This window comes from Thunnus maccoyii, chromosome 2 (genome assembly GCF_910596095.1).
Source record: "Thunnus maccoyii chromosome 2, fThuMac1.1, whole genome shotgun sequence".
Classification (NCBI taxonomy): Eukaryota; Metazoa; Chordata; class Actinopteri; order Scombriformes; family Scombridae; genus Thunnus; species Thunnus maccoyii.
In genome coordinates this window covers 12,793,447-12,818,426 of record NC_056534.1, presented here as the reverse complement: position 1 = coordinate 12,818,426, position 24,980 = coordinate 12,793,447, and the positions used below count along the sequence as shown (strand labels likewise).

Genomic DNA, 24,980 nt, shown 5'->3' with positions numbered 1-24,980 from the left:
CATCATGTCTAACTTCCAGTGTTGGAAAGTAACACATTTACTGTACTTAAGTACAATTTTGAGGTACTTGCACTTTACTTGAGTATTTCCATTTGATGCTACTTTATACTCTCTACACCACTACATTTATTTGACAGCTTTAGATACTTTTCAGATGAAGATTTGACACAATGGATAATATAACAAGCTTTTAAAATACAACACAATGTTAAAGATGAAACCAGTGGTTTCCAACCTTTTTGACGTCTTACAAAAAGGCAGTGTGTAGTCGGAGTCACATATCAGATGTCTGTGATTTATTAACAGCTCCACCAAATAATGTTTTTTTTTCCTTCTAAACTTCTCACATGGTTTCATTTCAATAAAATTTGTTCGAATGATCAGAGATTAGAGAAAAAGTCCAAAATCTGAAAATAGATTTGTGTATCAGAACTTTGCTTTTTTCTTCTTTCCTCTCTCATTAATCATCATGCTGCTTACACACTGATGCTTCAATATTAATAATCCAATGATGTCATATATAATAATATATCTAATCTAATGATGTCATACACAATAATATATCAGTCAGAGGGACCAAACCACTACTTTCATCTTAATACTTCAAGTACATTTTGCTGCTCATACCTATTTTCATGCAGGACTTTTACTTGTAATGGACTATTTATACATTGCTGTATACTACTTTTGTACTTTTACTGAATTAAAGGGTCTGAGTACTTCTTCCACCACTGCTGCCTGGTCAGCCCCCCCTCCTCGCCTGACAGCAGGCGGCTCCTCCCCGCTCAGTCTTCCACAGCTAGAGGGAGACAGCGCTTTCTTGCGGGACGCCTTGGCTGCTCGGAGGACCATCTTTACAGACATGTCCTTGTTTGTGCGTTTTAATCAGCGATTGGAAAATAACAGGTAGCCTTGTCCGTCCGCCTCTCGCACCCATATACACCCCAGGAGGGAAGAAGAAGAGGAGGAGGAGGAGGGGTTGCGGGGGGGGAAAGCAGCAGAATAAAAATAAACCCACTTTGTCAACGGCTTTCCTGCGCGTTTTTTCAGCCGACAGAAGAAGCAGTCCGCTGGGTACAACAGCCGGGTTGGATCGCAACGTGTTTGTACTGAGTGTCACCGCAGTCGGGCTGTGTATTTATATGAAACAGGCTGCTTTAATGGGTCTGCCGTCAGCCCGTCTCGCCGCCTCTGGACAGATGATCGCCGTGATTCACGCTTGAATTTAGACCCATTAAAAGACGACATTGTGGATATGGAATGGTGCATGCCGCTGGGCCAAGTTTTCAGCCTCTGAAAAACACCGGAATCATGGACAGTCATCCGCTGTAAGTGCAAAAAAACAGTGTGTATCTATCTATCTCTCTGTCTCTCTCTCTCTCTCTCTCTGTGTGTGTGTGTGTGTGTGTGTTGACGTTCCCCAGTGGCTGCTTGACTGATGGTGCCGCATTGACAGAGACAGCGGCCAGCCGGTGTGGCTGCTCGCTGGTCGGGGACAGATAACCGAGCCTGTCCGCCGCCGCAGCAACAGCAACAGCAGCCGGATCATGTTGTAACATCAAGATTGTTGGGATAACGGAGGTGTTTTTGTTTGGAGGATGTTGTGTGTGTGTGTGTTAACTGCTATGCGGCCATGTGTATGTGTGTGTGGGTGTGTTTGTGACAGCAAACAAGGGCCACGTGATTTTGCCATGAGCAGCATAATCATATGTACGTGTTGGATGCGTTGGTTGCATGTTGTTGGTGTGTTTTGTGCAGTGATGGAGGAAGTATTAAAGTTGTAATATACTACACTGCAAAAATACTACATTACAAGTTAAAGTCCCCCATTAAAATGCATGTATGTGAAAGTATATGGGAATAGAGAGGCAAACACATTTTTTTGCGATTGTCTTAAATTACACTAATTTTGGGAGAATGTGCATGTATCTAAGGAATGCAAAGTTATGTGTCTTGGAAATATAAACGATTGTGTCACTGATAATGACAAGATATGTCAGCTAAGGTATTACTGATCACAAGCAAGAAGGTAATAACAAGAAATTGGTATAAGACTGAACCCCCTATTATAGAACAATAGTTGGGAATTATCTGAGAGATTTATACTTTGATTAAAAAAATGACCAGATCAGCTTAGAGTGAGAGAAAATGTTTTTTGTTAATAAATGGAAGAAATGGATGATTTATGACACAGTTCAAGATGCTTATGGACTAACTGGTGTATAAATTTCAAGATACTGGTTTTGTAGACGCCCTTCTTTGACAATTAACATTTGTAACCATGGCTGATCTATTTGGGTTTCATGTTTATTTTGTCTGCGTTTGTCTTCCTTTTTCTATCTTTCTAGTTGTAAAAAAGAGATAAGTTAACATACACAATACTTTTGGTTACATACATGAAGAAAAACTACACATTAGAAATTTCAGAAAAGAAATGTTAAAGTATAATCAGCAAAATGTAAGTACTTAAAGTAAGACTTAAGTTCTCAGTGCAGTTTTATACATTACATATTGGATTATTACATCATTGTTATTACTGGTACATTCATGTGTGAGTAGCATTTTACTGTCATAGTTGGTTGAGGTGGAGCTAATTTAACTATTTTATATTCTGTAGTGTAGTTTAATCTATAACATAGCATCATATTTTATGAGCACATTGTATGTTTTGTATGTATAATCTTATTTTTTTAAAGTAACTAAAGTAGAGCTGCAACTAATGATTTATTTTCATTATCGAATAATCTGCTGATTATTTTTTTGATTAATTGATTAGTTGTTTGGTCTATAAAATGTCAGAAAATGGTGAAACAAGTCGATTGCTGTTTCCCAAAACCCCAGATGTCGTCTTCAAATGTCTTGTTTTGTCTCAACCAACAGTCCACAACTCAAAGATATTCAGTTTACTACACAGTTTATTACACAGAAGACTAAATAAACTAGAAAATATTAACATTTGACAAGCTGGAACCAGAGGAGTTTGGCACTTAAAAAATGACTCCAAACAATTAATCAGTTATCAAAACAGTTGGCGAGTAATTCATTAGTTGACAACTAATCGATTAATCATCTAACCATTGCAGTTCTAAACTACAGCTGCCAAATAAATGTAGTTAAAGTATTTATTTAATCTAAATGTAACTAGGAAATCTCTTGAGATATATTATCTGTTTTTAAAATGTAGACCTGGACAATAATAAAGGTTATTTTTGGTTTGGTGTAAAATGAAACCAGAAGTACCAGTAAGTAGAATAGTTACTTTCCACCAGTGGTTTTAGGTATGATAGAGAGAGGCCAAGTATTAGTTACTAATTTTTGTGTACTTGTTGTTTGATTAGCTAAAAATGTTCAACATCTCTAAATTCAAGTTTACACCCAGTGGTCACTTTATTACAACTGTCTCAGGGACCCCAAAAGCTCCAGGTTCAAGTGTGTCAATTGGTTTTAGTAATTTGATTAATTGCTAATTTGTTGCACCACTTAAGTACAAAATCAACTACAGCCAGTCCTGCATTATTAGCTATTCTCCTCTAAAATCTCATCTTAAGTCCTTAGTTATCAGTTTACATTGTGCTCTCACGGTGCATATTCCTATATAAAGACGTGTTTAATCAAATTACCTCAAACTAATAGATGTGCACAGAAGCTGGGCTGTTTGGGTGAAGAGAAAGGGTGCATAAACACTGCACAGAGGGGTCGGGTTGCGGGGTCGATAGGAGCCCAACAACATTTTTTCCCCCAGGGCCCACAGTAGATCCACCTTCACAGTCTAATGTAATAAATCCTACCTTCATTAAGAGTATAGTTGTCAGTTTTTGTTGAAAGTGTCTTGTAGAGGTGTTGATTCAACTATATGGTCATTTTGGAGCCTGGAGTTTGTGGTACTCTTGAATTATTTTTGTTATACTGAGAGGTGTTTCTAATATTTCTGATATAATATTTTACATACTGTAGACATCTGTGTCCTCAAAACCAAAACCACATGGCTAGAAACTTCCCTTGTAACTGAATGAATGAGTGAATTGACACTTTTAACCGTGAAGTAAATCACAGTTTTAAACGCAGCTACAGTGTCGACTCACGTTCATGCCAGAGCAGCATTCGTCATATACTAATCAATCATATCTTTGTCAACTTGTGACCTCTTTTTCTTTATGTAGTTTGTCCATGTTTGGTGTTTATCGTAAGAATTTTTATGTACACATGCTTTAACATATTCAAAACAATTAGATTTTTCACTAGTGCGCCTGCAGTTTGAACTCTTTATAGGTGACAAATGCTGCAAACTGACATTCAACCTGCTGCGATGCACCCACATTGAAGCTGTGTTTGTAATTGATACAATGACTGATAGATAACGCCATTATGCATGAGATTTCTGATTGGCTCGCAGGTGCTCGAGACACCTCAAAAAATATCCATGAAACAGTTTAAAGGGTGGGTTCACCCAAATTATATTAACATACTTTCTCACCTGTTGTGATGCTGTGAGAGGTGCAAACAAAATTCCATTAATCTCCATTGTGTTGGAGCAGAGCTTCAATGATTAATCGATAAATCTGTTAGTTGATTGACAGGAAATTAATCTGCAGATATTTTGATAATTGATTAACAGTTTCAGTCATTCTTTTAAGCAAAAATGCCAAAAATCTGCTGGTTTCAGCCTCTCAGATATGATAATTTAATGCTTTTCTTTGTCATTTATGGGAGTAAACTGAATATTTTGGGAGTTTAGATTGTTGGTCAGACAAAACAAGACATCTGATGATGTCACCTTTGACTCTGGGAAATTATAAGTCATTTTTCTAGAGCTGCAACAATGAGTCCATTAATCGATTAGCTGATGGACAGAAAATAATCACCAACTATTTAATAAATAATTGTTTTTAATTTTTTAGCAAAAATACCAAATATTTAATGGTTGCTGCTTCTCATGTGTGAGAATCAGAAGCTTTTCTGTGCCATATGTGGATTTTTGTCGGTTGATCTGACAAAACAAGACATTTGAAGATGTCACCTTGAGCTAAGAAATTATAACAGGTGTTTTCTCGATTTTTTTCTGACATTATATCGATTAATAGAAAAAAAATCAGCAGATTAATCGATATAAATGAAAATAATCTTTAGTTTGCAACTCTAAAGGCAGACATCTCAATATTTGGACAAATAAAACCAAAACTCTCTGCATAACTACAGAGAGAGGAAAATATGTTTTTGTAATTTGGGTGAACCAACCCTTTAAATGGTAAATGGCTGCGTTTATCAACAGCGCTTTACAATGTTTCTGCTGCTCACTCATCCATTCACACACACACACAATCACACACCGATGGCAGCAAGCTACCACGCAGGGTGCTGATGCAACCATCGGGAGCAATTTAGGGTTCAGTGTCTTGACCAAGGACACTTCAACATGTGGACAGGAGGAGTCGGGGATCGAACTACCGACCTTTTGATTGGTAGACGACCTGCTCATCTCCTGAGCCTTTAAATCAGGGTATAATAAACTCAAGGCACCAATAACAACAGTATTTACTAATTGTTACAGTTCTTCCTCGCCAACAGTTAAACCAACCAACTGGTGCAACAGACGTAACCATAATGGTTTCATCTGAACACTGCCCACTTTATTTTTTAAAGTGGGCATCGTATATGAACAATAATAAACTCCGAGATGTTCTGTTAAAGAAACAGACATTCATATATGACGACACCTCGTAGTGTATTATAACATTATTGCCAACCTCCTGTATGTAGAAGAAAGCAACAGTCCTACATCTGTCCTCAGTAATCTAGACATGCACTACTACTTAGTTATTCTCTGTTTATATCTGTGCATGTTTGTGTGCTTGCTTAACGTATGTGTGTCTGTCCCGTCTGTCTCAGGTGCACTAGACTTTGTCCACACGCTCTGGACAAAGAAGACGGAGTCGAGAGGCAAGGTCCCGTCACTCTCAACCCTCGGCACATGAGGAAGGCGTTCAAAGTCATGAACGAGCTGCGCAGGTAAATTCTCTCTTCATTTCTCTGTTTTCTCATCATCCCCAAATCCTCTGTGCGCTACCATCCACACTTATATTTTCTCCCTCTCTCATTTTGTTTCCGTCTCACACACGTGTGTACAGCCAGAGCTTGTTGTGTGACGTGACCATCGTGGCAGAGGATGTAGAGATCGCTGCTCACAGAGTGGTTCTCGCCGCAGGGAGCCCTTACTTCCATGCTATGTTCACAGGTAGGGATAATGATCAGGCTGCCCGTGTTTTAGTTTCCTTTTGTTTGTTCTTTAATGCTGATTAACATACAATAATAACCTCTTCGGTGGTGATGGACGCGTGTTTGCCCTCAGGGGAGATGGCAGAGAGCAGAGCGAAACGAGTCAGGATAAAGGAGATGGATGGTTGGACTCTGGGACTTCTGGTGGACTACATCTACACAGCAGAGATACAGGTCACTGAGGATAACGTGCAGGTAAACACACACACACTTATACTCACATACATGCATTATCTTAATAACTACAGACTATTATCACATTGAGCAGACTCCCACAACATTTTCAGTGTCACACTGGTCATTAGAAACACAACCAAATCTGTTTAACTTTAAAGGACAGGTTCACAATCTTTCAAATCCGTCTTAAAACAACAGTCAGTTGCCCATATGACCACTGAAAAATACTAAAGACTGTGTTTACATATACGACATTAACATATGACTTTGCATGAGGTTAAAGGATGATATTAAATAACATTAATCTGTGTTGCATTAGTCTGATTACACTACATCAGTTATCAGAATACTGCAGCAGCCCCTCATAAAAATCCTGATCAGACATCTTTAACGATGCCATGAAATTGTCACTTGACTGTCCTGGAAAACATCTTCTGTAGTGACCTCACGCTGCACTAGCAGGTGTATCCTAAAGGTCCAAACATTGAAGTCAATACAAATTTTTGAAGAATCCCTCTTTTCTTCCCGTCCTATTAAATAAAACTTCCTTTCTCTTCATAACTGATAGTCAAACCCACTGGTTTACATTTAAGATTGATCCCTAACTATCTGCTGTATGTCCCTCCCAACTGAAATTATGTCATCCCCATTTCAGGGAACCTTTTTAAAGCAAGTCATCGGGTAAACAAAAATAGACTGCAGATAAGAAAGTGAGACGTCTTTATTCCCTCTTGTGTCATTTCATTCATCACAAATGACTGTGTAGTACAGAGAAAGAGAGCACAGAAAGAGGTTACATCCTTTTTCCTTTCCAACATGACTGTACGTTTCCTGCACAGATCTTTTCGTTGCACAGGACATATTTTAAAACACAGCTTTGCATACATGGTCAAGTAATCAGGCTTTTTACAGCAGAAGTGTTGCTGGGTTATATTTACTAGATTAATCAAAAAATGGGAATCTTGTTTTCATGTTCATGTTGATGTTGCTGACATCAGATTGCTGCTGAGATGACAGAATAATCAGATCACTGCAGTGCAAATAAACACACAAAATAGATTAAAAGTATCTGTTTATTTCACTTGATAAATAGTGATCACGTGCTCACACACATGCATTTAACAGAGAGGTCTTCCTACAGTGGCAGCCTCAAGTAGACTTTTTATTTTTTCATTCAAGGAAACTGTAGCAATAATGACATGAAGAAGTTGTTTCTACATATCAGGCCAATCCTTAAAATGCATTCAGCTGTATCATATAGTACTAAACATATCACATAATGCAGGACACTGTGTGTTTGTTTTACAGGCGTTGCTGCCTGCAGCAGGACTGCTCCAGCTGAACGAGGTGAAAAAGGCTTGTTGTGACTTCTTGAGCTCTCAGCTTCATCCATCCAACTGTCTGGGAATACGAGCATTCGCCGACCTGCACGCCTGCTCTCAGCTCCTTGCACAGGCCAACAGCTACGCAGGTTTGTGTGTGCAAAACTCTGTGTGTGTGAGTGTGAGTGTGACAGCTCTTATTGCTTTACTAAAATTGGTTTGTGTGTGTCCTGGAGGATGTGGGACAGTGGAGGAGACAGAATGAGAGCAGGTTTAATTAATGAAAAATGTAGAGAGAGAAACAGGGTTATGGAAAATAGCTGCAGTCATGAAGTAGTAGTTACACATTATGCTTTTTGTTTGCAGAACAACATTTCACTGAAGTTGTTGGAAGTGAAGAGTTCCTCAATTTGGGAATGGAGCAAGTGTCCAGCCTGATCGCCAGCGACAAACTCACCATCCCCACAGAGGAGAAGGTACACACACATTCACCCCTGCTCAGTATACACAGATATAATTGTACCTAATGTGCTTAAAGTCTGTGTGTGTGTGTGCGTGTGTGTACATTGTCGTGCAGGTTTTTGAGGCAGTAATAGCTTGGGTCAACCACGATAAAGACGTCCGCCAGGAACACTTGGCTCACCTGATGGAACACGTCCGTCTGCCGCTGCTCTCCAGAGAGTACCTGGTGCAGGTATGTTTGTCTGCATCTGCATGTTCTTGATGGAGGCAGAACACTCGAGGTCACCTGCTGTCAGGAAGATCAGTCTCTCTTGGCTCATGTCTCTGCCCAGATCACAAGTACTGGGTGTTTTGACTCCAGTACAACCATGACTGAGGTTTCTTAACTGTGCTGCTTTAGTGGCATAAATATTTGAACACCCAGGCAGCTTAAACTCATCATCCGTCTCTGTGTTTGCCAGCATGCAGCAAAGGCAATATGTTGCTACGTATCCAGTTTACAGGAGTTGTCCGACTAGTTTTTTTGTTGAAACGGGGATGAGATGGCAAAAACATCACCACATGTGCAGCTCACACCAATACCAAATGAAGTTTACAGATTGTATTTGCTCATTTGACTGTTTGCTATATTTATGACATGAACATTTTCAGTCAAATAAACTCTTATCTGTAGCTTGACACTTAAACTGAATTGTGGCTTTGTTTCACAGAATTTTTTCACCAAGTGAGTTGTTGAGCAAGAACAGAGATTGAGACATCTGAAACCAGGCTACTGTATTGGTGAATATCCTGGTTCACTAACCTCTGTTTTGTAGGGTTTTGTCTTAGTTTTGTTTGTTGCTGCACAATAGCTTTCCCTGTCACAGGGTAATGGCCTCGACAAGAAAAGAAAATATGTGACAGGTATAGATTATCTTCTCTGTTGCTCTGATGGTTTGGTGTAAAATGTAAGATGCAATCTTACTGAAGTATGTGAAATGCAGGAACTACAGTAGTAGCATGTCAGTCAGGAAGTGTTAAAAATTGGAGAAATGTGGAGCACGTGGAACAAAATGTAAACATGGATAAAAATATAGAGGTAACTCATGAGATGTAATATAATATACTGTAACCCTGAGAATTATTATCATTATGTATATACAAGCACGTAGTACCATAACACCAGGCAGCATTGGAGGAAGGAGGAAGCAGGACTTAAATTTTTAATCATTCCCCTCTTGTTAATTTTTGGATGTCAGAGGAGCTCAAACACCCAGATATAAGCAAGAAGAGCCAAGCTAAATGTTTTTCTTCATTTGACAGAAGGAATTTAGCAGTTGCTTCACTCTCACAGACAACAGGTGGTTATGACAAGAATGTTTTGTATGTGTGTTGTTGGACTGATTTGCTCTCTTTGCTAACAAAAACAACTGTGGGAGATTTGAACTTGGCTTTATGTGAAAAATAATCCATGAATACACACTACAGGATGTTATTGGTGATGTAGTGAAAGTGGACAGTGCTTCACTTATTAGGAAAGGTCATTTTGTTGTTAATGATGTAGGAAAAAAAAATCCCAAACTCCTGAAAATTAAATTTCAGAGGCTCGTTGTTCTTCATGTTGTATCTTGTAGGAGTCAAATTAAACTCTCAGTACATGGATGTCGCCACCTGTTCGACATGGGTGCTTATTTAATTCCTCTACCGTGCCTGTGTTGAAAGTTTTGACTTTCATGAGCAGCTGATGTTACTGAGATTTGATTATTTTGGGGTAAAATAGGATTTTATGAAGTCCAAAGTTTGACAATCAAGCATTTAGTCTTTTCAGGAAAAACATGAGGTACTCCCCCACCTCTAGAAACCCCAGTGTGCCACTGAATGTAACATAGATATATCATATGTAACCTATTTGGTCAGGTAAAATGTAAGTAGAATAAGGTTTTGGTCGTCAGATTTCAGATCATTATGTGTCAGAATATAAAACTTTGTAAATCCTGTTTGGCTGATTGGTTCTTCTCTCACTGTTTGGTTGTGTTAGCGGGTGGAGGAGGAGTCTCTGATTAAGAATAGCAGCGCGTGTAAAGACTACCTGATCGAGGCCATGAAGTATCACTTGCTCCCAGCTGACCAGAGAGCTCTGATGAAGACTGCACGCACACGTATGAGGACTCCAGCCTGCTGTCCTAAGGTATGAACACAGTCAATACTAAGAGTCTCCACAGCAGAGTTGAAGAGGAAAAGCATTTATTGATATGTAATCTGTTTATTTATTATTGACACTGCTGTTTTGGTTGTGTTCAGGTGATGGTAGTGGTTGGAGGACAGGCTCCCAAGGCCATCCGGAGTGTTGAATGTTACGACTTTGAGGAGCAGCGATGGTACCAGGTGGCTGAACTTCCTACCAGGAGGTGCAGAGCAGGTAGGAAACAATAACATAAACTGCATCACAGTTCAGTCTGGAGCCTCTGAAGGAGGTGACCCATGAGGGTGTTTCCTTCAGTTCAGAGGACCTGAACTGAAGGAGGATCACACAAGATTCACAATACCCACATTTCCTGGCAAAAAGTGTACTAAGTTAGTGGTAAATATTCACATAACTTAATTTTATCTGTAAATAACAACAGATTTAGGCTAGGGCTGAATGCTGAACCTCAGTACTTTTTTTGTCTCCGACCAAAATGTGTCTGTAGCATTGATTATCAAAAACTGTCAAGTACCAAATGCGGTCATCAAATTCTTGGTCAGATTCCTGCTCTTCTTTACTGATTGTTTGATCTGATTCTTTTTGTTAATTTTGCCATAATTTTATTTAATTAAAGTTCTTGTACGACTTTGTACAATGTTTGGTGTATTTTGTTAAATGAAAAAAAAAAAAAGAAAAATATTTCTCAGAGTAAGGTATTGAAAAAAGTAGTATATTAACTGAAACTCAGGTATTACATTGGGTTTAATATGAAAAAACGTGAAAGATACCCCGCCATTATCCAGGCTGCTAATGAGGCCAGTGGAGTTAATGCTTGTCTCCCATTATTTACACCCTGCAGTGGCCATTCATTAGTTAAGGTGGTATATTTACCCGTCACTGATGATCTCCTGGATGCAAATAGCTTGCAAATACAGTCTCATTACATGAGGATTCTCAACTTTACAAGTGTGACCTGAACGCTCCTTTAAAAAGATCAAACAGTCTAAATGGACAATGTAGCAAACTCAGGGCTGCAACAGATAACATTGGCTGAATCTTCCAAATTCACATGAAAAGGGAGCATTTCTCAGAAATTGGAAACTGCACACGGTTTGTCATCCAGCTGGAAGTAGGACGTAGCTACAGAATATGGTAAGTTTCAGTATTTTTAGGATGAGGTCTGGTCACATTAAAGATTAAATGTGTCACTCTTTTTTTGGATCTTGGCTACACTGAGATCCAAACTCAAAATCCACATTCTGAGACGTTGCTATTTCAGGTATTGTTGGTATTGTGCACATTTAAATGTGGCTATGATCTGAGTATTGCAGTCTCGTTCATTAACCACGACCCCTGGTGGCACGCTCCTGATTATCTTCCATAGATAGGCCTCACTGTGAAGACACATGAAAGAAAAAAACATGTGTCTTCCTATGTTACAGGTTTGTTTGTACAATTAGTTCTGAACTCCTTTTTTATAATATTAAACTATAAGAAAGCACAAAGCTGTCATCTGCACTGCTCTGTCCTCAACATCATACACCTGCTGCTGAGTCTTTTTGGAGATATCTTTGTTTACCTTTGTATCTCCTATGTTGTTGTCTTCAGGTGTTGTGTACGTGGGCGGGTGTGTGTATGCAGTTGGCGGTTTCAACGGTTCTTTGCGCGTGCGGACGGTTGACTGTTACGACCCGATGATGGACCGCTGGACGAGTGTGAGCAGCATGCAGGACCGCCGGTCAACACTTGGTGCTTCTGTGCTCAATGGACTCCTGTACGCTGTGGGAGGCTTTGATGGCAGCACAGGTATGGTTGTTTTTGTGTGCGGTCGTGAATTTAAAAGTGATTTTTAGATTGCCGTGATCAGTGAGGCTGAGCTAAAGAGTTGCTACAGACTATTAATGTTTGTAAAAATGGAAAATAATAAAATGTATGCTTGTTTATTGTGTTTGCAGGTTTGTCTACAGTTGAGGCGTACAACGCTAAGACAGACGAGTGGTTCCATGTGTTACCCATGAGTACCAGACGTAGCAGTGTAGGAGTGGGCGTTGTTAATGGTGAGTACATTTCCCAGTTCAGTACTATAGTCAGCGCTAAGATTCAGAAGGTTGAGAAAAGAACAGAAACACTTACAATACTTTTCAGTAATCCTGCGGTAAATACAATTTTAGCAGAGTCCATATTTTTTCTGTTGACTGTCAGAGGTGTTGAAACTATAGTTTGTAGAGACAGGAAGCTCCTGATACAATATCATATTATTGCAATTAGATAGTATTGTGTTATGGTATTGATACTTTTTAAATACTGGACCATGTCTTTTATAGTTTTGATTTTGTCAGTGATATTCAATAACATAAGTAAGGAAAAATGCTTAAAAATAGAGTGTTTATATCTCTAAATAATCTGAATAGCTCTTGCAGGCATGTTTCCAGAGTGTTTTGGGCAAGTAGAGCAACACAGTGGGGAAGATAAAAATGGCCAAATTGCAATTTGAAACTGATTTGTTTTTTTCCAAATATCCAGTGAAGCATTTTTCTTTCATTTTAGTGAAGGTGTTATTTTTTTTCTATATTAAGACTTAGTCTGAATTGCAGGTATATTATTCACAAACACTGAAAAATCAGGTAATATGATGAAGGATAAAATATCAAAAAGTATGATGAAAAAAACAAGAAAAATAATTTATGAAAGTGATCACAAGTAAACCCTCAACAACACAGAATGAAAGACAGTTTAAGTATTTTGCTTAAATACACAACATAATATGGTTTCAAAAGCAAACACCCAACTTACAGTCTTAACATTATGAAACTGGTATTAACTTCGAGGCTGCTGTGTTGTTTTCTAAGGTTTTTCTGTTATTTTGTCCAGCATTGTGCCTCGTTCTAAGTTATAGATTACACACATTCCTTGTGTGTTTTTCAGGGATCCTGTATGCAGTTGGAGGTTATGATGGAGCCACCAGGCAATGTCTGAGTACAGTAGAAGCCTACAACCCGAAAAGCAACACATGGAGCTACATTGCTGAGATGGGAACGAGACGCAGTGGAGCAGGTGTGTGTGTGTGTGTGTGTGTGTCTTAGGTTTTGTTTTTATGTTTGACTACATTCCTTTAAAATTTAAGCCAAAGTTCATCCATCAAAACAACACACAACCTTTAACACATACTTGAAGAGATCAGGAAAAGGAGATTGATGCATGTTCTACTGTACTCGCTGAGGTGAATGATTTTGAAAAACTGTCAATTTAGTTTTATTTATCTTTTGTCGGATGTCTTCCACAGGTGTCGGTGTGTTAAAAGGTTTACTTTATGCTGTGGGGGGACATGACGGCCCTTTGGTGAGGAAGAGCTGTGAAGTTTACGATCCAGCCTCCAACAGCTGGCGACAGGTAGCTGACATGAACATGTGTCGCCGCAATGCAGGTAAGAAAGATGGCTTGTGCACCACACGTCAGATGTTCCACACAGCTGTAAGACCTCAGTTAATCTTCATTCTGTGTGTATTTCAGGTGTGTGTGCTGTAAACAACGTACTGTATGTGGTGGGAGGAGATGATGGCAGCTGTAATTTGGCCTCTGTGGAGTTCTACAATCCAAACTCGGACAAGTGGACACTACTGCCGACCTGCATGAGCACAGGACGCAGTTATGCAGGTGTGTAGGCAACACATGAGAACACACAGTCGCTGCTAACTTAACATTTTGTATCCAAACATATCAACTTTCAGTGGAATCATATAATATGATCATAGTGTGTGTTGTTTTACTGAATTCTGTTGTCAAAATCCATAATTGCAAACAGACAACATGAACTACTTAATGTAAATATTCTCATTAATGTTGTTATTCTGATGTCAACCATACAGTCCAGCTATAAGGAGTCATATACAGTAACATCAGTAAACTGAACAGAACACAGTCACGTTTACCAAATTATACCAAAAGGACCATGTTGCTTAGCACAACTTTGGCTAACTTGCTGCTAATCAGGAGATTTTGTTTTGGAAAAAAAAGTGTACAAACCCAACACCAGAATTTATTTATTTTATTTATTTTGACATATAGGGAGAGACATATAGAGTTTCAAAAACCCAGTGACGATATATCAGCAGATTTTAAATTTTTTTTTATAGAAAAACATACACTGATTGCTGCTCTATGTTGATTAAGTAACTGTATCATCAGATGGTGCAGAACAGCTGTCTGTAGCCTTTGTTGCTTAGGTTGTTGCTAAGGTTTTTCCATATGTTGTTAACGTTGTCCATTCTCATATTTCGGATCGGATTCTGGCTCAAACCTGTAGGGATGTATTTGAGAAGTTGACATTTCAAGTAAAAGAACGAGAAAAAGTAGTGAAATCCTACTAATATAATTTGTTTCATGGTTTGTTGACGTTGCTTCTGCAGCTGGCGGATGTCTGCCGAGGGGCAGCTTCCAAGAGCTGGCCAATCAGAACAGAGTCGACTCATCTGGAGGGAGGTCTTAAAGAGACAGGAGCTAAAACAGCCTGTCTCAGACAGAGGCTGAACTGAGGGGCTGCATAAAGGGCCAGTATAAGATAAATAAAGAGTTTTTTGAAGTTTAAATCCTGCTAAGATGTTCCAGTAGAGCCCCAGATTAAAAATATAGATTTTGAAATGTGCATGATATGTCCCCTTTAAATAATACTGTTGGTATTATTGCTGTTGCAAGTATTAACTATTCCTGTAGTTACCACTGATGTTCATACTAATGCTGCTATTAACACAGACAGTTGTGGTTAGTACTTGCTCTGATTTTGATATATATGAACATTATATCACATAATGTGTTTTTTTGTTTGTTTTTTTTTACCACAGGTGTGACTGTGATTGACAAGCCCTTATGACTGCTCTTGACACCTGCCACTGATTCGGAGCAGAATGTATTCTCCTGCTGAATACTGATCTTGGATCTGTCCATGATGCCGATGCTTCGATGTTGGGCAGCATTAGCACAGGCACTGACGAAGATGAAGAAAATGACAAGATTGTTGTTGTTGTTGGTGACGACGATGAAGATTTTTGCACTTACCTGAACAGGGGAGCTGTAACAAAACGAGGGGAAGGGGGGGGGTTGAACCCGTGTCTTAATGCCATCATGGCAGGACTGCAGCGTGGACTGGACAAACCAGTGTGAAGCACCACTGTGTGTACCGCTGCAGTGCCAGTGAAATGCTACTGATATGAAGCTACTATAACTGCAGAGTTACTTTAACATTAGTAATGTTAACATGAACCGGCTCGGAGAGAGACCACTGATCTAATCTATAGGAGAGGAAGGAGGCCGAGAAGGACCATTCTGGACTGAAATCTTTGTTTCTCCTTTGTTTTTATCATCCCGAGAAGTGTGTGTGTGTGTGTGTCTGTCTGTGTGTGTGTGTGTGTGTGTGCTTGCATTTAAAGGTGCTCCATTGCTTGCACATGTGAGCATGTGTGTTTGTGTGCATCTGAGTCTCTCGTGTGGTGACGCCTGGTCCGACGGTGCATGAACGCACTCTGTCTGACCTTCGACTTTACAGTGTTGCAGCGTGGCTGTTCAAGTGTGCCTGAATGTCAAATTACACCCCGTTTCCCACTTCTTCTTCTTCTTCTCCTCTGTTATGCCTTTAGTACTGTTATCGGACAGAGCGCAGCTGGACTCTGGGATAAGGAAATGCATTTGAGAAGCGACTTTAGATCAGTGATGGTTGCGTTAGCCCGCATGAGTTTCAGAACAGCCGCGTGAGAAGCAAAAGATGATAATGTACGTTTCTTCTGGGGGGAAAAAAAGCAAACTTTCACTGGAATATTAACTCTTCTGGTAAAGGAGAAGCCTAATTTCATGTTGCCAAAAACATTGACTGACAGAGAGAGAAGCTGTTTGAGATGAAAAACAGCTGGAAGTATCAGTGCTTTACTGTCACCTGGCAGCCATGTTTGCTGTGGTTGTAACCACTAATGACAACAACAGCCTGAACTCACTGCATGGTCCCCGACTCTAACCTCTTACCCTCCAACGGCCCCCTCTTCTCCCTTGGTGTAGCAACCCTATTAACTACTGCAACACCCTGACGTACTATGAATGTGCCAACTTAAAATGTCTCTTTCTTTCTGTCTCTCTTTATTACTCTACATCACTAATCTGTTCTCTCTCTTTCTGGAAAGTGACCAAACCTACTCTTGATTTTTGTTCTCTTCAGTCTCTTTCTCTTCCCTCTCCTCCTATATTGAAAATTGCTATAATAGTAACTGGTATCGCTGTTTCTTGTCCAGTGTATTGAGGAATGTCAAGTAGGCTAATGACTTTGAAAATGTTTCATTACTTGTTTTATATTATCATTAATAAATATGCTTCTTGTATTTAAAGCTGTGAAATTATATAATCTGTTTTTAAAACTTTGCCAAATCAGTAAAACGTTGAAATGGAATGTGTTGTGTGTGATTTTTATTTATTTTTATTTTTTAAATACATTTTCAGTGACTAATTTATTAACATGTCAAATGTCACCATTAGTGCTGGGTATCAAATCAATTGTTTTTTTTTTGTATTGACAGGAATGTGTCCGTTGCACTGAGAAAAGTACTGAATATTGGTGTTGTTTGCTTGTTCACTTTAATACTGTTCTTAACTTGATCTTTGACATGACAATATTTAAATTTAAAATTTTGCCAATTTTACACTGTTTAGACTTCATTTGGGAACTTTGAATTAACTTTAGTTAATTGGAGTAAAGGGGATTTGCAGTGCTGGACAGTAACTAAGTGCATTTACTCATGTATTGTGCTAAGTTCTTGACTTGAGTGCCTCTATTTTATGCTACTTTATACATTAGTTAGTAACTTCAGAGAGAAATATTGTAACAAATATTGTACTTTTCACTCCACCACATTTCTTTGACAACTATAGTACTTAATTAGTAGTTAGTTCATATGATCAGCCTCTAAAATATGAAGCATTTTTACTGCCTTAACTATACAAAGATATAAAATGTGGTTGTAAGGAGGTACAACTTTAAAATGCTCCTCACATGCTCCTTACATGTTAATAATAATATTATAATAATAATATAATATGTAACAATATATCACAGACAGGTCATTCTGCTGCATGATGAATACTTTTGCTACCTTAAGTATATTTTGCTGCTAATGCTTTGCAGGACTTTTACTTGTAATGGAGTATTTCTACAGAGGGTATTTTTACTTTTACTTGAGTATATGATTTGAATACTTCTTTGACCTGTTTATATACCTCAAAGTAAGGTATCAAGAAGAATAGTTTTGGTATCAGTACTAAAACTCAGGTATTGCATTGGCACTAGTGTTAACAAATTATACATTATTCTTAGACTAAATATTAAATAGGTCATGAACTGAAATACAATGTATCTATAATACAAGTAAGGTTGTAAACTGAGTGAATTTAGATGAATTCTAGAGAAAAAAACAGCAAATTTCTTTAAAAACAAAAACATCAGTTTGACGGTGTTTTGCTATAATTTAGGCCTTATTATCTTTAAATTGGGTCAATTTTATGCTTAAATTTATTCTTCGAAGTCTCCACAACTTTTTCAAAGTTGACATTAGAGTTACAATCTGTTAAATAACAGTACATTTAAGTTTGAAAACAGACATGTGTGACTCAAAGATCTCCGGACAACACACCATCTCTTCCCTCATACAGGCTGTTCAACACCGACACTGTTATGAAAGCCGAGCTCACCTCTGATTGGCTGTTGCTGTAGAAACCCTCAGTCTCACTATCATCACTCCATCCCGCGGACCAATCAGAGTGGCCGCTCGGCCCCCCGACGTCAGTCTCCTCTCCTTCTGACCAATCAGATTTCTCGATATTACTGTACTTCACCCGGCCGGCCGCCTCTCTCTCAGGTAGACGGGACGTACCGCGGAAAGGTGAGTTTAACGTCGCTGTCGACTGCAAATTTGATATTTAGCTGAATATTTAGCTGCGATACCAAAACCTAATTTGCTCCTTATGCATTTTAGAGAACAATATACGCAGATTGTCGAATAGCGAGCCGTGAAATCTGGTATGAATAGTATTTAGCCTGTTAGCAAGATTAAACACGCCAGTTGTTAATAAATTATCACTAAACGTGTCTGCTTCATAACTATTAGTGATGCACCAGCTGTTTAAAAGGTTGTGAAAGTTGCAGGGTGAAACACAAAGAGGTGGTTTTAGCTGTCAAAGTATCTTCTGTGGGATTGTAACGAAATATTTGGTCGCTTTAAATGTGTGTCTGCTTGTTACAGTGAAGTATAGAAGTATAGTTGAACCAAAAGTCTATTACCAGTGTTAATATTTATAGTATTATAGGATGTATTGCTGCCTTTTGCACAGGTATTATATAACAAAGGTTATGTCACAGTGTAACGTTACCTCCCTACCTGCCCACCTCAATTATTTTGCTAAAATGTAATATCACATTTAAAAATAACATATTAATAAATAATTAAATAATAATTATTAACTTTGACATGTGATAATACGTTTTGGTAATGTATATTGTGCAGCAAGACTTTTTGTTTTTTGTTAAGAATTTACATTTTATATTATCACTATTTCACATTTATTGTGAGTTTAGTAGTTATTTTTTATGTATTTTAGTGGTATAATGTCTGTAAGTTCAGCAGAAGTGGAACATAACTAAGAACTTTCACAGTACTAGTACTGTCTGTGCCAGAGTACACATTTGACATACAGTACATGTTAAGTTACTTCTACCTCCATTACATTTAAGTGGGACATATTGTACTTTCTACTCCCATTCATTTCTTTTTACAGCTTTGATGATTAAAACTTTTTATAAAACACATTATTTTTGGGTGTTACAGATTAAACTACTCAACAGTATTTAGAGCAGTTAAAAGTGGCTCCACCTCAAACAAGTACAGCAGTACAATGCCGCTTATCTGTCAATGCATTGATAATAAAAAAACAAATAACACAACACTCTCAAAAGGGGCCTTTCTGTATTTTTTACTTTTGAAACTTTATTTTGTTGTTAACACTTCTTTGAAGTCAAATTTTGAATGCAGGTCTTGTTCTGTACTTGTAACATAGTATTTTTACTCTTTCACTGTAGTTAAGTAAAGGATCTGAGCAGTATGTTGGTACTAGTAGTTATTAGTAGTGTGATCCTGCATGTTTTTAAATGGTATTTATTATTTTAAATGGTATTTAGTTCACTGAGGCAGCAATGCAATTCCCTGCCTAGTCTGCCAGAAAATAGAGCGTGTTGGTTGAGTAGGCGGTCCTTCAATGTGGCCCAGGACGCATTGCATTTACATTGCTAAATGAATGTGGTCACATGCGGCCCAGACCACCTCCGAATGTGGTCTGAGTGATCGGATCTCAATCCGTCCTCAATGCGTCTTGGGTGCGTTTACACCTGTATTTAGAGCTGTCCACTTGTGATCAGATCACCGGAGACGCATGTTAATACCAAGTGTAAACAGGGCCTAAATGCTAACTAATATTAAGTAATTGATAATAACACATTTGATAGTTTTTAAGTATTAATGATGTTGATTTATGATGAGTAGACATTAAAGTTGCGATATATCAACAGTTGAAAAAGCAGTTAAAAATCAGGTTGATTTCTGTGAGTTTAAAAACTCTTGTTGTGTATTTAACTGTAAGGTTCCTGGTTTCTTTAAATTCACCAGTTTCCTGCCAGTTATGTTCTTCTGTAGCCTTGATTTGATGATTTATTTTCTTTTACATCTTCTATATTGTAAATCAATTATTTCCCTCATTTTCCTCTTCTTCCCATTATAAATGTGAAACATGCATGACTGATATAAGTATTTTTAATGTACTTATAACAGAGCATTTGTGTTTTCCAGTCTTCTCTCCAGACCTGCAGTCACCTTACGTCATCCATCATGGAGGTGAACGGCACGGCAGACATCCTGAGCTCTGCCTACCTTGCGGCGGAGTATGTTGATGCCGTGTTGCCAGAAAACCCCTTCCAGCCCTCCCTGAAACACGCCTGGGGCTACATGCTGGACAACTACACCAAGTTTCAGATTGCCACCTGGGGGTCCCTCATCGTCCACGAGTTCATCTACTTCCTCTTCTGCCTGCCTGGTTTCGTCTTCCAGTTCATGCCCTTCATGCAGAAGTACAAGATCCAACCGGTATGTTGTCTGTGAAGACTCTCAGTCATCCACATTGTTATGCAAGGGGGGTTAAATCAAGGTTCAACTGGACTTCTTGGTTATAGATACTTGAAGACATGTCACCTCTCATCCAAGGGGCTTCTTCAGTTGATACCACTTGATTCATTAGTGCTCCTGGCTGTTGTAATGAAACAGTCATTAAGAAGTCCAAGAATTCCAGCTGCCTTGATTCAACCCTCCTTGGACAACAGGATGGAGATCATTTTATTTTCAAACTCTAAGATGAAATTGTTCTAAACGAGCCTCCTCCCTCTGTACATGTGTGCGTGCAGGACAAACCAGAGACCTGGGAGAAACAGTGGAGATGTTTCAAGATGCTGCTGTTCAACCATTTCTGCATCCAGCTGCCTTTGATCTGCGGGACTTACTACTTCACTGAATTCTTCAACATCCCTTATGACTGGGACTCCATGCCGCGCTGGTCAGTGAGATGACAATAAAACACACCCAAACTGGTCACAATCAAAGCACCTGACACACAGATTAGAGAAGTTATACAACTGCTACACATGCTTGTTTGCACTTTTCAACAGCAGGGTGTGAATGAAACAGACTCAGTGGGCTTGACATTTTTTTAAGGTAGCAAGTTAATTGTTAAATACGTTCCCATGATAACTACAGTTTGATTGAGAAAGTGTGTTTCTACATAGCTTTAAAATTAATAGTAAAATGTCAAGCTCTCAATCTCAAGCTCATCAAAGGCTTTTCTAAGTGATCCTACACAAGTTTCTCATGTTGCTTTCAGTAATCTGCGTCTGAATAGAAAATACACGCAGAATACATGTAAAACAAACAGAAGAAAGTTTTTGTTTGTATTTCTTTAAGTCATAAGACAGTAATAGGATGCTGTTAAGACATGTTGTCTACATGAATGCATAAGAATATGGCTGACATTAATATTACAATATGGGAAATGGAGGTAATATGGCATAAAAGGATCAAAATGATGTTAACTTAATCTGCTGATTATTTTCTTGAATGATCGATAAATCACTTTGTCTATAAATATATTGTCCTGCCTCTCCCCGTGTCCTCCTCCAGGCCGTACCTCCTGGCTCAGTGTTTTGGCTGTGCTGTTGTTGAAGACACCTGGCACTACTTCCTCCATCGCCTGCTTCACCACCGCAGGATCTACAAATACATCCACAAAGTCCACCACGAGTTCACCGTAAGTAAAACACACGTGATGAGAAAAATAAATACAAATTCACCACTTCCTGGTTAATCTCTTGACAGTAGAGTTACTTATTAACCAAACTATGGTCCGCACATGTGAAAAAGTGACCCCCCCCCCCCCCCCCCCCCCCCCCCCCCCCCCACACACACACACACACACACACATAGACATGCATGTGTCTTCATAACCGTCTCTCTGCTGTCCACCAGTCTCCGTTTGGCATGCAGGCAGAATACGCTCATCCTGCTGAGACACTCATCCTGGGAGCTGGTTTCTTCATCGGCATCATGATCTTCTGTAACCACGTCTTCTTCCTGTGGGCCTGGGTGGCCTTCCGCCTGCTGGAGACCATTGACGTCCACAGGTAGGACACAGAAACAGCATCCGCATTTTGTCATGTTGTGTACATGCACACACACACACATTATGACTGAAAAGTATTAAAACATATTTAAAGCAATGGAGAAACGTTGCAACAGTGGCTGGTTGCAATTACAGGGATCACGTTAAGACACTCAGTAATTTGTGAGGTCGACCACTAGAGGGCCACAGAGGACACTACATGTTACTATTACACAATTTATTAGGTGGCACTGAACTCCTTTCTCTTAATAGACTGTAGGCCTATTATTATAAAACATTTAAATATACCTAAATATATACTTGAGATTTATATACACATACTGAAGAAATATTTGTTTTATATTCTGTGTGTCTGTGCTTTTGTTACATTCTTACTTTTAATTAGATTTTCTATTATTTTATTCTATTTTACTTTAACAAAATGTAATTTTATGTATACTTTATTACAGTCTGATCTATTAATTTTCCAGGATTTTTGGCTCTTTTGTACTGTAAAGCACTTTGTAACTTGTTTTTTGAAATTTTAATTTTTTATTATTGCTTATGATATCATGGTTGATAACCTATTGATGCTAGATTTCACAGTCTTGGCTGGTAATTTAAAAATACATCATTATCTTATGTTGCACCAACAAAACAACAGTGAAAAATAAAAATAGATATAAAACATAAAGGTATAAAGCATAACAATAAACAATACACTAAAAGTAAGGGAAAGGAGAAAGATAGATTTTTAGAAAATGTATTAATAAAAAAACTTGAATATATCCATAATTTTTAAAAATCCCAGCCATATTTTATGTTATTTTCTCTTGTAATCATGTAGCTTCCCTGGCCTGTTTGAAATAATGCAAACACAAGAGTCATACTTTCTTTCATTTTTACATCACAATAGTTTTTTAGCTAAGAGAGGGCTAAGTCAGTAAGTACTAATGTTTGTGGGAACATACTCAGTGCATTTGATGTCTAACACTAAAGAACTAAAATGAAAGCATCATATCCTCACTATCACCATCACAAAAATGACAGTCGTTATCATTTGTACACCATCCTAAAAGCTTTTTTTTCTGTTTGAAGAATCTTACATCAAAACTTTATTGACATTGATTAGTGTTATCTGAAATGGAGCGAATGGTGACAGACTTTAACTCCCCTCTTCCTCTTACTCCCTCTCAGCGGTTACGACATCCCTCTGAACCCTCTCCACCTGATCCCGTTCTACGCCGGTGCCCGTTTCCACGACTTCCACCACATGAACTTCGTCGGGAACTACGCCTCCACCTTCACCTGGTGGGACAAGCTGCTGAAGACGGACAACCAGTACAACAAGCACATGCAGAAACAGGGAGAAAAGAAGGAGCAGTAAACCACTCGCGCCTCCGTTCATACACACCTGGTTTTGCCGGGAGTAGGGAGGACGCAGTGAGTCGTACGGACACACAGCGAACACACAAACACTGCTGCTTATCCTCTCAGTACACAGTAATACACACACACACACACTAATGGTTTACTTTAAATGAATCAGCACCACTGTGGTTTGATTCTGAATCAGACTGTGCCTTTCTGCAAAAAAAGAAGTATTGTTTTGTGCTTCTGTCAACAGCTGCTGGCTGAAATAAAACCATCAACATCCTCATTTTGATTTATCGCTTTGCTTGGTCATTGAGTGAAACAAGTATGTATATGTCTTTCTTGTGAAATGCTTGTGTATACCTCTGAATGTCTCAGCACTTTAGAGCTTCCTCTCGAGTTGAACTGAGTCACAGTGACACAGTTTCTACTCTGTTAAAGCTGCAGTTCAAATGGGAACTGTCTTAACTCAGTGCCGACTGTTTAAACAAGTCAGGCATGTTTGATGCAAAACCCATGTAAATTTTTTGATAAAAAGGGATTGGCTCATATCGCACTTCTGGGTTGTTTAAGCCTGTTTTGTTTTAAGACTGTAACAATAATCAAATGCTGTTTTGATTTTACAAAAAGAAACCTTGAAAATGTTTTATTTTTCTGTTTTTTTGTCATATTAGAATAAAGATATATGATCATATTTAAGCAGGAGTTTGGTTTGTTGAGTAGTTGTTTTTTTTTTGACTGAATTTTGTTCCAAAAAAGAAACAGATCATGATATGTGTGCCATTGTGTTAATGAGATATTGTACATTACTGACACATGGTCACATTTCCGCTAAGAAAGGCCTCACTTGCAGTTCAGGCTTGAATATTTCCATTTCAGATTAACATCACAGATCTTAATCTGCTCAGTGGGTGTTTCTCACTGACTTATTCTCCGTTAACTCTGTGGGTTGAAGAGGAAGTGGATAATTTTGTAAGTATATATCCATCTCCTCTCTGCTGCTGCTGCACTGTGGACACACCCCTACAGCTCCATCCAGCACGCATACACACACACACACACACACACACACAAACACACACACAGCTGCGTCAAGTCAGCCAGCGGCAGCAGCTACCAGACAGGAAGTGAGGCGGTTTTTATTTTACTTTATGAAGGATTAAATCCGACTTATTAAGCACATTCATGTGTGAATGGAAAAATAGTCAGATGCTTGTGTAATATATTAATAAATAAATTGACTGATTTATTATCCATCAGCTAATTTTTTTTGCCCAACAAGAGTTTATTTTTCATGAGGTGAATTTATTTCTGTGTCTGTAATTTGGTGTTCAAAGAATCAAATATAGCTATTGAAAAATAAAAACTAGTGTTTATAGTAAAGCTGCAACTAACAATTATTTTCATTATCATTGAATCTATTGATTATTTGTCTGATTACTTAGTAAGTGATTAGCATGGAGACTGTTTCTTGATGGGACACA

The 24,980-nt window shown here is 38.5% G+C and overlaps 2 protein-coding genes across 2 annotated transcripts; both read left to right on the top strand.

Annotated features, from left to right (window-relative positions):
* The first annotated feature begins 848 nt into the window (after window positions 1-848).
* On the top strand, window positions 849-16,825 carry klhl2 (kelch-like family member 2). The gene is made up of 15 exons (XM_042398621.1): window positions 849-1,328; window positions 5,887-6,006; window positions 6,126-6,232; window positions 6,347-6,468; window positions 7,759-7,921; window positions 8,139-8,248; window positions 8,350-8,466; window positions 10,252-10,401; window positions 10,515-10,632; window positions 12,007-12,204; window positions 12,354-12,455; window positions 13,324-13,452; window positions 13,682-13,822; window positions 13,909-14,052; window positions 15,237-16,825. The coding sequence occupies exons 1-15, from the start codon at window positions 1,261-1,263 to the stop codon at window positions 15,263-15,265; spliced, it is 1,818 nt and encodes a 605-aa protein (XP_042254555.1). The 5' UTR covers window positions 849-1,260; the 3' UTR covers window positions 15,266-16,825.
* A 1,328-nt stretch (window positions 16,826-18,153) lies between these two features.
* On the top strand, window positions 18,154-24,195 carry msmo1 (methylsterol monooxygenase 1). Its single transcript, XM_042388994.1, has 6 exons — window positions 18,154-18,311; window positions 20,268-20,561; window positions 20,876-21,024; window positions 21,645-21,771; window positions 21,990-22,144; window positions 23,320-24,195. The coding sequence occupies exons 2-6, from the start codon at window positions 20,307-20,309 to the stop codon at window positions 23,507-23,509; spliced, it is 876 nt and encodes a 291-aa protein (XP_042244928.1). The 5' UTR covers window positions 18,154-18,311; window positions 20,268-20,306; the 3' UTR covers window positions 23,510-24,195.
* Window positions 24,196-24,980: the final 785 nt, after the last annotated feature.

Coding starts and splice junctions, on each gene's coding strand:
- msmo1 (XM_042388994.1), top strand. CDS start 20,307: ATGGAGGTGAACGGCACGGCAGACATCCTGAGCTCTGCCTACCTTGCG. Junction 20,562..20,875: donor AGAAGTACAAGATCCAACCG/GTATGTTGTCTG, acceptor GTGTGCGTGCAG/GACAAACCAGAGACCTGGGA. Junction 22,145..23,319: donor GAGACCATTGACGTCCACAG/GTAGGACACAGA, acceptor ACTCCCTCTCAG/CGGTTACGACATCCCTCTGA.
- klhl2 (XM_042398621.1), top strand. CDS start 1,261: ATGGTGCATGCCGCTGGGCCAAGTTTTCAGCCTCTGAAAAACACCGGA. Junction 1,329..5,886: donor ATCATGGACAGTCATCCGCT/GTAAGTGCAAAA, acceptor CGTCTGTCTCAG/GTGCACTAGACTTTGTCCAC. Junction 6,007..6,125: donor GTCATGAACGAGCTGCGCAG/GTAAATTCTCTC, acceptor ACGTGTGTACAG/CCAGAGCTTGTTGTGTGACG.